This window comes from Ranitomeya variabilis, chromosome 4 (genome assembly GCF_051348905.1).
Source record: "Ranitomeya variabilis isolate aRanVar5 chromosome 4, aRanVar5.hap1, whole genome shotgun sequence".
Taxonomy (NCBI): domain Eukaryota; kingdom Metazoa; phylum Chordata; class Amphibia; order Anura; family Dendrobatidae; genus Ranitomeya; species Ranitomeya variabilis.
Window position 1 is genome coordinate 733,897,817 of NC_135235.1, and position 12,225 is coordinate 733,910,041.

General features: G+C 47.4%; 1 protein-coding gene across 1 annotated transcript in view; it reads left to right on the forward strand.

The window, feature by feature from the left end:
• Nucleotides 1-23: 23 nt before the first annotated feature.
• LOC143767941 (uncharacterized) overlaps nucleotides 24-12,225 on the forward strand; it is a 58,607-nt gene continuing 46,405 nt past the window's right edge. The window contains exon 1 of the mRNA XM_077256485.1: nucleotides 24-89. Within this exon, the coding sequence (XP_077112600.1) occupies nucleotides 63-89 (27 nt within the window). The 5' untranslated portion in view covers nucleotides 24-62. The remainder of the gene's footprint in view (nucleotides 90-12,225) is intronic.

Consider the following 12,225-nt stretch of genomic DNA (forward strand, 5'->3'; position numbering starts at 1 on the left):
GAAATGACGTCAGTGCGTCACACCTGGAAGGAGCCCATACACTCTAGCATTTACCGCCATATATGTGGAGTGCGGCTCTGCAGGTGGAGGTAAGTGGAGATTCCCCATTACTGAGCGAGGGGGACATTAACCCCTTCTGCACGGAGACTCTTTTGAGGTTTTTTGTTGCCACTTTATAAGAATCATTGTGTTTTTGTTCTGTTTCCTGTAATAGATACATACGAGCCAACTATGGAGGACAGGAAGTGAGGGAGCGGAGTGTTCTCCTAGTACAGGGCCCCTTTCTTGGCCCCACACAGTGTAATGCCCCCATTATGCCCCTGTAAGCAGGTTCTGCCCCACACCCAGCTGCCTCGGGCTCTTTACCATGAGCTGGTACCTCAGATTCTTCCCCGCACCCCTTTCCTTTGTTGGCACCAAATCTGTTCTGCCTTTGGGGCTCCGGCCTTTATAATATCAGTAACTGCGCCATCAAGGTCTCCTGACCAGGTGCACCCTCTAGACTCTTCCCTCCGGAAACCCTCCCTCTTCCCATTGGTGTCACATGGTCCCGTCTGGACGGCAGATAGCAGTCTGTACAAATGCAGCACAGCCCTGAGGAGGCTTTTCTATGACTCTCCTTTTTACACCCCTTATGTAATATATATGATGCCGCTAAACACAGTATAATGTTCTCATAGTACCGCCATACCCCCACACACAGTATAATGTTCTCATAGTGCCGCCATACCCCCACCACACAGTATAATCTTCTCATAGTACCGCCATATCCCCATACACAGTATAATGTTCTCATAGTACCGCCATACCCCCACACACAGTATAATCTCATAGTGCCGCCATACCCCCACATACAGTATAATCTCATAGTGCCGCCATACCCCCACATACAGTATAATCTCATAGTACCGCCATACCCCCACACACAGTATAATGTTCTCATAGTGCCGCCATACCCCCACCACACAGTATAATCTTCTCATAGTACCGCCATATCCCCATACACAGTATAATGTTCTCATAGTACCGCCATACCCCCACACACAGTATAATCTCATAGTGCCGCCATACCCCCACATACAGTATAATCTCATAGTGCCGCCATACCCCCACATACAGTATAATCTCATAGTACCGCCATACCCCCACACACAGTATAATGTTCTCATAGTGCCGCCATACCCCCACCACACAGTATAATCTTCTCATAGTACCGCCATATCCCCATACACAGTATAATGTTCTCATAGTACCGCCATACCCCCACACACAGTATAATCTCATAGTGCCGCCATACCCCCACATACAGTATAATCTCATAGTGCCGCCATACCCCCACATACAGTATAATCTCATAGTACCGCCATACCCCCACACACAGTATAATGTTCTCATAGTACCGCCATACCCCCACACACAGTATAATGTTCTCATAGTGCTGCCATACCCCCACACACAGTATAATGTTCTCATAGTACCGCCATACCCCCACACACAGTATAATCTTCTCATAGTACTGCCATACCCCCACACACAGTATAATGTTCTCATAGTACCACCATAACCCCACACACAGTATAATCTCATAGTGCCGCCATACCCCCACACACAGTATAATCTCATAGTGCCGCCATACCCCCACACACAGTATAATGTTCTCATAGTACCGCCATACCCCCACACACAGTATAATCTTCTCATAGTACTGCCATACCCCCACACACAGTATAATGTTCTCATAGTACCGCCATACCCCCACACACAGTATAATCTCATAGTGCCGCCATACCCCCACACACAGTATAATCTCATAGTACCGCCATACCCCCACACACAGTATAATGTTCCTACAGTACCTCCATCCCACTACATACAGTACAGTATTTTGTTCCCACAATAGTGGCTTCCCGCAGACACAGGATAATGTTTCCACAGGACTGACATACCCCTCACACACTGTATAATGTCCCCACAGTACTGCCATTCCCCCACTTTGTAACGTTCCCACAGTACTGCCCCCTACATGCACAATATGGTACCATCCACCTCACTGACTACCTCCGACCACCGACAGTTAATTAATAAAATTCTCAATTAGCCTCATTCTTGGTGCAGATACTAATGAATCCAGGATCTATGAGATATTTACCATACGATAGTTGGATGGGCAGGAGTGTATCATCCATAAAGGTAGCCCACTCGGTTGCTATGATGCCCATAAATTGAGAGGGCTCCGTGGGGTGTGGTATTGGTCACCCTCTCCTTCCCATCATCACAATTTCAGCGATATCCACATTCCTATGACGGTGATACCGCTGAATATATTAGTGAATCAGGGAGTGGAAAGCTCCTGATCCACCATTCAGCCTTCGCCTGTGAGTCTGAGATTCCGTGCACTGCAGGCACAATGATGTCACTACCTCTGGGGTTGACTGTAAATGCCTCCATACTGAGTCGGGTTTTATTTTGTGTAGCAGGTTGTGGTGGCCATAATTATAGATCACCGAATATGTTCAGAAAACGATCGCCAAACATAAATTTGGCATGAATATGGTACATTCATATTCATGATCGATAACACGAGCATTTTTCTTAAGATCGGAAAAAGTCGGTAACATTCGATAAAAGACATAATAGAAACCGGCAATACATGTGCCGCATTTAGTAAAATCACAGCCACCAATGTGGGAGACTGGGGTTCAAATCCTGGCTCTGCCCTGATGGACATAATATGCCAGTAATGGTCCATAACACTATGGTGCCTACCTCAATAAACATGAGTGTCACGAACAAGAGAGTTATGCCGGCTCGGACGTCGCCTGTATTAACAAAGTCCACTTCAGATGTCGAGGAACCAGCACAATGTGATGATACATGGGCTACTGGACCAAACCATACATGGACAAGGCAAGAGGGGATGGTAGCCAGTGAAGAGATTTGCAGAGAGGAGAAGCGGAGGAGTAGCGAGGATAGAGATGAATTAGTCGAGCAGCAGAGCTAATAATGGACTGGAGAGGTGCAAGGGTTTTAGCAGGGAGGCCACAGAAAAGAATGTTGCAGTAGTCAAAGTGGGAGATCATCACACATCCTCCATCCCATAGTCCAGTTCCTATATACATATCCTCCATCCGATAGCCCAGTGCCCATATACCCATCACACATCCTCCGTCCCATGCCCATATACCCATCACACATCCTCCTTCCCATAGTCCCATGCCCATATACCCATCACACATCCTCCTTCCCATAGTCTAGTGCCCCTATACTACTATTATTTATATGGCACCATTGATTCCATGGTGCTGTACATGAGAAGGGGTTACATACAAATTACAGATATCACTTAAGGTACCGTCACACTAAACGATATCGCTAGCGATCCGTGACGTTGCAGCGTCCTCGCTAGCGATATCGTTTAGTTTGACACGCAGCAGCGATCAGGATCCTGCTGTGATGTCGCTGGTCGCTGAATAAAGTTCAGAACTTTATTTGGTCGTCCGATCGCCGTGTATCGTTGTGTTTGACAGCAAAAGCAACGATACCAGCGATATTTTACACTGGTAACCAGGGTAAACATCGGGTTACTAAGCGCAGGGCCGCGCTTAGTAACCCGATGTTTACCCTGGTTACCAGCGTAAAATGTAAAAAAAACAAACAGTACATACATGCGTCCCCCGGCGTCCGCTTCCCACACTGACTGAGCGCCGCAAAGTGAAAGCACAGCACAGCGGTGACGTCACCGCTGTGCCCTGCTACTGCCGGCGCTCAGTCAGTGCAGGAAGCGGACGCCGGGGGACGCATGTAAGTATGTGCTGTTTGTTTTTTTTACATTTTACGCTGGTAACCAGGGTAAACATCGGGTTACTAAGCGCGGCCCTGCGCTTAGCAACCCGATGTTTACCCTGGTTACCCGGGGACCTCGGCATCGTTGGTCGCTGGAGAGCGGTCTGTGTGACAGCTCTCCAGCGACCAAACAGCGACGCTGCAGCGATCGGCATCGTTGTCGCTATCGCTGCAGCGTCGCTTAATGTGACAGTACCTTTACAGTAAACTAACAATGACAGACTGATACAGAGGGGCGAGGACCCTGCCCTTTCGAGCTTACATTCTACAGGATGGTGGGGAAGGAGACAGTAGGTCGGAGGTTGCAGCAGCTCCGGTGTTGGTGAGGCGGTAGCTTCAGTAGTGATGAGGAGGCAGCGGGGTCAGCACAGGCTGTAGGCTTTCCTGAAGAGATGGGTTTTCAGGTTCCGTCTGAAGGATCCGAATGTGGTTGATAGTCAGACATGTTGGGGCAAAGAATTCCAGAGGATAGGGGATATTCGGGAGAAGTCTTGGAGGCGGTTGGGTAAGGAGCGAATAAGTGTGGAGGAGAGAAGAAGGTTTTAGGATGACCGGAGATTATGTGAGGGAAGATATCCGGTGATTAGTTCAGAGACGTATGGAGGAGACAGGTTATATATGGCCTTGTAGGTCAGTATTAGTAATTTGAACTGGATACGCTGAGGGAATGGTAACCATTGAAGAGATTTGCAGAAGGGAGAAGCGGAGGAGTATCGAGGAGAGAGATGAATTAGTCAGGCAGCAGAGTTAAGGATGGACTGGACAGGTGCAAGGGTTTTAGCAGGAGGGCCACATAAAACGATATTGCAATAGTCGAAGCTGGAGATCATCACACATCCTGCAACACATAGTCCAGAGCCCATATACCCATCTATATATAATTGTCTAAGGGTTTTTCTGTCTGTCCTGGAAATCCCGCGTCTCTCATTGGTCGAGGCCGCCAGGCCCCGACCAATCAGCGACGGGCACAGTATCGACGTAGATGTCATAATGGTTGCCATGGCGACGATGATGTCATAAAGGTTGCCTTGACCAATCAGCGACGGGCACAGTCTGCCGCGAATTTTGGAATCATCATTGTCCATATACTACGGGGACATGCATATTCTAGAATACCCGATGCGTTAGAATCGGGCCACAATCTACTCATACATATCCTCCATCCCATAGCCAAGTGCCCATATACCCATCACACATCCTCCATCCCATCGTCCAGTGCCCATATACCCACCATGCACATCCTCCATCCCATAGTCCCGTGCCCATATACCCATCACACATCCTCCATCCCATAGTCTAGTGCCCATATACCCATCACACATCCTCCATCCCATAGTCCAGTGCCCATATACCCATCATACTTATCCTCCATCCCATGCCCATATACCCATCACACATCCTCCATCCCATAGTCCCATGCCCATATACCCATCACACATCCTCCATCCCATAGTCCAGTGCCCATATACCCATCACACATCCTCCATCCATCACACATCCTCCATCCCATAGTCCAGTGCCCATATACCCATCCCACATCCTCCATCCCATAGTCCCGTGCCCATATACCCATCACACATCCTCCATCCCATAGTCCAGTGCCCATATACCCATCACACATCCTCCATCCCATCCCATAGTCCAGTGCCCATATACCCATCACACATCCTCCATCCCATAGTCTAGTGCCCATATACCCATCACACATCCTCCATCCCATAGTCCAGTGCCCATATACCCATCACACATCCTCCATCCCATAGTCCAGTGCCCATATACCCATCACACATCCTCCATCCCATAGTCCCATGCCCATATACCCACCATACATCCTCCATCCCATAGTCCCGTGCCCATATACCCACCATACATCCTCCATCCCATAGTCCCGTGCCCATATACCCACCATACATCCTCCATCCCATAGTCCCGAGCTGGGTGGCGCTGAGCAGGGAGTTCCTGGAGATGTGCTGTTATGTAACCTGGCAGTGCGGCTCTGTGTGCGGCCGCTGATGATGCGATTTTCTACGCCGGTAACAATAGAGCGCGGCAGTAATAGAGGAGGGGGATTCATTTCTGTCCTGTGCTCTCTGCTCCTTTCTGGGGGGCAGACAATGGCTGGAGCTTATGTTCCCAGGGATGCTAGATTTCTCCCACCCGGACAGTGTCTGCTAAGGTGTTGTGGAGTGGGAAAGCTGTTGCTCATAGCAACCAATCACAGCTCAGCTTCTTTTAAACCGCTCTGGTGAAATGAAAGATACTTAGTGATTGGTTGCTATGTGGAAAGGGCAAATGCCAGAAGGGCCTGTCTGGTCGTGGGCCACCTTGTCTGCTATATTGTTAACAGAATCCGTGTTCTCAAGACACCCATACTGTTAAGTGTTGTGATGGAGCACAAAGTTGCTGATTCCGTCACTTACCCCAGCAGGCCACCGGTATCATTAAAAATACTGGTCTTGTAGAAAATCTTGCTATTGTCCATCCAGAGTAATATTAGTAATATCTCCCATCTGGTTCATGGGGACGGGGACAACATGGGCCTGTGCGATTTAAAATGCCAGTACTGAATTTCAGTCCCAGTCCGTACCTGCATACTGTACATACATACGCTCAGCTTTACATAGATAGGGTTTTTTTCTTTACGTTGGAGGGCCCAATTCCAGCTGTTGCTGTCGGACCTGTGATTTCTATCTCCTCCACTGTGTACAGGATAATAGAGTATAATAAAGTAGTTATGGACGAGACTTAAAGGGAAGGTGCCGCATTTTATTTTTTGTATTAAAAATAATTGTTTATATAAACAATTATTTTTCATACAAATTTCCTTTTTTTTAACTTTAACCCCTTCATGACCCAGCCTATTTTGGCCTTAATGACCTTGCCGTTTTTTTGCAATTCTGACCAGTGTCCCTTTATGAGGTAATAACTCAGGAACGCTTCAACGGATCCTAGCGATTCTGAGATTGTTTTTTCGTGACATATTGGGCTTCATGTTAGTGGTAAATTTAGGTCGATAATTTCTGAGTTTATTTGTGAAAAAATGGAAATTTGGCGAAAATTTTGAAAATTTCGCAATTTTCACATTTTGAATTTTTATTCTGTTAAACCAGAGAGTTATGTGACACAAAATAGTTAATAAATAACGTTTCCCACATGTCTACTTTACATCAGCACAATTTTGGAAACAATTTTTTTTTTTGCTAGGAAGTTATAAGGGTTAAAATTTGACCAGTGATTTCTCATTTTTACAACAAAATTTACAAAACCATTTTTTTTTAGGGACCACCTCACATTTGAAGTCATTTTGAGGGTTCTATATGGCTGAAAATACCCAAAAGTGACACCATTCTAAAAACTGCACCCCTCAAGGTGCTCAAAACCACATTCAAGAAGTTTATTAACCCTTCAGGTGTTTCACAGCAGCAGAAGCAACATGGAAGGAAAAAATGAACATTTAACTTTTTAGTCACAAAAATGATCTTTTAGCAACAATTTTTTTATTTTCCCAAGGGTAAAAGGAGAAACTGGACCAGGGACGTTGTTGTCCAATTTGTCCTGAGTACGCTGATACCTCATATGTGGGGGTAAACCACTGTTTGGGCGCACGGCAGGGCTCGGAAGGGAAGGAGCGCCATTTGACTTTTTGAATGAAAAATTGGCTCCAATCTTTAGCGGACACCATGTCGCGTTTGGAGAGCCCCCGTGTGCCTAAACATTGGAGCTCCCCCACAAGTGACCCCATTTTGGAAACTAGACCCCCCAAGGAACTTATCTAGAAGCATAGTGAGCACTTTAAACCCCCAGGTGCTTCACAAATTGATCCGTAAAAATGAAAAAGTACTTTTTTTTCACAAAAAATTATTTTAGCCTCAATTTTTTCATTTTCACATGGGCAACAGGATAAAATGGATCCTAAATTTTGTTGGGCAATTTCTCCTGAGTACACCAATACCTCACATGTGGGGGTAAACCACTGTTTGGGCACATGGTAAGGCTCGGAAGGGAAGGAGCGCCATTTGACTTTTTGAATGAAAAATTATCTCCATCGTTAGCGGACACCATGTCGCGTTTGGAAAGCCCCTGTGTGCCTAAACATTGGAGCTCCTCCACAAGTGACCCCATTTTGGAAACTAGACCCCCCAAGGAACTCATCTAGAGGCATAGTGAGCACTTTAAACCCCCAGGTGCTTCACAAATTGATCCGCAAAAATGAAAAAGTACTTTTTTTTCACACAAAATTTCTTTTAGCCTCAATTCTTTCATTTTCACATGGGCAACAGGATAAAATGGATCCTAAAATTTGTTGGGCAATTTCTCCTGAGTACGCCAATACCTCATATGTGGGGGTAAACCACTGTTTGGGTGCACGGCAAGGCTCGGAAGGGGAGGCGTGCCATTTGACTTTTTGAATGGAAAATTAGCTCCAATCGTTAGCGGACACCATGTCGCGTTTGGAGAGCCCCTGTGTGCCTAAACATTGGAGCTCCCCTACAAGTGACCCCATTTTGGAAACTAGACCCCCCAAGGAACTTATCTAGATGCATAGTGAGCACTTATAACCCCCAGGTGCTTCACAGAAGTTTATAACGCAGAGCCGTGAAAATAAAAAAATAATTTTTCTTTCCTCAAAAATGATTTTTAGCCCAGAATTTTTTATTTTCCCAAGGGTAATAGGAGAAATTGGACCCCAAATGTGGTTGTCCAGTTTGTCCTGAGTACGATGATACCCCATATGTGGGGGTAAACCACTGTTTGGGCGCACGGCAGGGCTCGGAAGGGAAGGCACGCCATTTGGCTTTTTGAATGGAAAATTAGCTCCAATCATTAGCGGACACCATGTCGCGTTTGGAGAGCCCCTGTGTGCCTAAACATTGGAGCTCCCGCACAAGTGACCCCATTTTGGAAACTAGACCTCCCAAGGAACTAATCTAGATGTGTGGTGAGCACTTTGAACCCCCAAGTGCTTCACAGAAGTTTATAACGCAGAGCCATGAAAATAAAAAATAATTTTTCTTTTCTCAAAAATGATTTTTTAGCCCACAATTTTTTATTTTCCCAAGGGTAACAGGAGAAATTGGACCCCAAAAGTTGTTGTCCAGTTTCTCCTGAGTACGCTGATACCCCATATGTGGGGGTAAACCACTGTTTGGGCACATGCCGGGGCTCGGAAGGGAAGTAGTGACGTTTTGAAATGCAGACTTTGATGGAATGGTCTGCGGGCATCATGTTACGTTTGCAGAGCCCCTGATATGCCTAAACAGTAGAAACCCCCCACAATTGACTCCATTTTGGAAACTAGACCCCCAAGGGAACTTATCTAGATGTGTAGTGAGCACTTTGAACCCCCAAGTGCTTCACAGAAGTTTATAACGCAGAGCCGTGAAAATAAAAAATGTGTTTCCTTTCCTCAAAAATATTTTTTTAGCCCAGAATTTTTTTATTTTTGCAAGAGTAACAGGAGAAATTGGACCCCAAAAGTTGTTGTCCAGTTTCTCCTGAGTACGCTGATACCCCATATGTGGGGGTAAACCACTGTTTTGGCACACGTCGGGGTTCGGAAGGGAAGTAGTGACGTTTTGAAATGCAGACTTTGATGGAATGGTCTGCGGGCATCATGTTACGTTTGCAGAGCCCCAGATATGCCTAAACAGTAGAAACCCCCCACAATTGACCCCATTTTGGAAACTAGACCCCCGAAGGAACTTATCTAGATGTGTGGTGAGCACGTTCAACCCCCAAATGCTTCACAGAAGTTTACAACGCAGAGCCGTGAAAATAAAAAATCATTTTTCTTTCCTCAAAAAAGATGTTTTAGCAAGCAATTTTTTATTTTCACAAGGGTAACAGGAGAATTGGGACCCCAATATTTGTTGCCCAGTTTGTTGTGAGTACGCTGATACCCCATATGTGGGGGTAAACCACTGTTTGGGCACACGTCAGGGCTCGGAAGGGAAGTAGTGACATTTGAAATGCAGACTTTGATGGAATGGTCTGCGGGCGTCACATTGCATTTGCAGAGCCCCTGATGTGCCTAAACAGTAGAAACACCCCACAAGTGACCCCATTTTGGAAACTAGACCCCCGAAGGAACTTATCTAGATGTGTGGTGAGCACTTTGAACCCCCAAGTGCTTCACAGAAGTTTATAACGCAGAGCCGTAAAAATAAAAAATAATTGTTCTTTCCTCAAAAATTATGTTTTAGCAAGTAATTTTTTATTTTTGCAAGGGTAACAGGAGAAATTGGACCCCAACAGTTGTTGCCCAGTTTGTCCTGAGTACGCTGGTACCCCAAATGTGGGGGTAGGCCACTGTTTGGGCGCACGTCGGGGCTTGGAAGGGCGGGAGCACCATTTGACTTTTTGAACGCAAGATTGGCTGGAATCAATGGTGGCGCCATGTTGCGTTTGGAGACCCCTGATGTGCCCAAACAGTGGAATCCCCTCAATTCTAACTTCAACACTAACCCCAACACACCCCTAATCCCAACTGTAGCCATAACCCTAATCACAACCCTAACCACAACACACCCGTAACCCTAATTCCAACCCTAATCCTAACTCTAATCCCAACCGTAACCCTAATCCCAACCCTAACCACAACTGTAACCCCAACACACCCCTAACCCTATCCGTAACCCTAACCACAAGCCTAATCTTAACCCTATTTCAAACCCTAGCCCTAATTCCAACCCTAACTCTAATTCCAACCCTAACCCTAAGGCTATGTGCCCACGTTGCGGATTCGTGTGAGATTTTTCCGCACGATTTTTGAAAAATCTGCAGGTAAAAGGCACTGCGTTTTACCTGCGGATTTACAGCAGATTTCCAGTGTTTTTTTTGTGCGGATTTCACCTGCGGATTCCTATTGAGGAACAGGTGTAAAACGCTGCGGAATCCGCACAAAGAATTGACATGCTGCGGAAAATACAACGCAGCGTTTCTGCACGGAATTTTCCGCACCATGGGCACAGCGGATTTGGTTTTCCTTAGGTGTACATGGTACTGTAAACCTGATGGAAAACTGCTTCGAATTCGCAGCGGCCAATCCGCTGCGGATCCGCGGCCAATCCGCTGCGGATCTGCTGCCAATCCGCTGCGGATCTGCTGCCAATCCGCTGCGGATCCGCGACCAATCCGCTGCGGATCCGCGGCCAATCCGCGGCGGATCCGCGGACGATCCGCTGCCGATCCGCGGCCGATCCGCTGCGGATCCGCGGCCGATCCGCTGCGGATCCGCGACCGATCCGCTGCGGATCCACGGCCGATCCGCGGCCGATCCGCTGCGGATCTGCGGCCGATCCGCTGCGGATCCGCGGCCGATCTGCTCTGTGTGCACATGCCATTACCCTAACCCTACCCGTAACCCTAACCCTACCCCTAACCCTACCCCTAGTTCTAACCCTAGTTCTAACCCTAACCCTAGTGGAAAAAGAAAAAAAAATATTTTCTTTATTTTATTATTGTCCCTACCTATGGGGGTGATAAATGGGGGGGGGGTTTATTTATTATTTTTTTTATTTTGATCGCTGTGATAGAACCTACCACAGCGATCAAAATGTACTTGTAATGAATCTGCCGGCTGGCAGATTCGGCGGGCGCACTGCGCATGCGCCCGCCATTTTCCAAGATGGCGGCGCCCATGGAGAAGACGGCCGGACACCGGGAGGGACATGGAAGCTAGGTAAGTATGGGGGGGTGGGATCGGAACACGGGGGGGGGATCGGAGGACCAGGGGAGCGGACAAGAGGACCGGGGGAGCGGACAGGAGGGAGGAGGGGAGCGGACAGGAGATCGGGGCAGAAAGGACGACTGGGGGGGCGATCGGTGGGGTGGGGTGGGGGCAGATCGGGGTCTCCAGCCATGGCAGATGCTATTGCAGCATCGGCCATGGCTGGATTGTAATATTTCACCATTTTCATAGGTGAAATATTACAAATCGCTCTGATTGGCTGTTTCACTTTCAACAGCCAATCAGAGCGATCGTAGCCACGGGGGGGTGAAGCCACCCCCCCTGGGCTGAAGTACAACTCCCCCTCTCCCTGCAGATCGGGTAAAGTAGGAGTTAACCCTTTCACCCGATCTGCAGGGATGCGATCTTTCCATGACGCCACATAGGCGTCATAGGTCGGATTGGCACGGGTTTTCATGACGCCTACGTGGCGTCAAAGGTCGGGAAGGGGTTAACTTTTTTTTATTATAATTTTTTTTTTCAGCCACTGGGCGCCGCCATTTTGCTTTGCAGGAGTGTAAGTGAAGCTGCACGACACTTACACTCTGCAATTACGGCAGCCCTGGGCATAGAGATCTGCGGTCGGCTCCCGACACTATACTTAGCATTATAAGCTGCTCCCTGCTGTGTCTGGCCACGACCCCTGAGCCGTC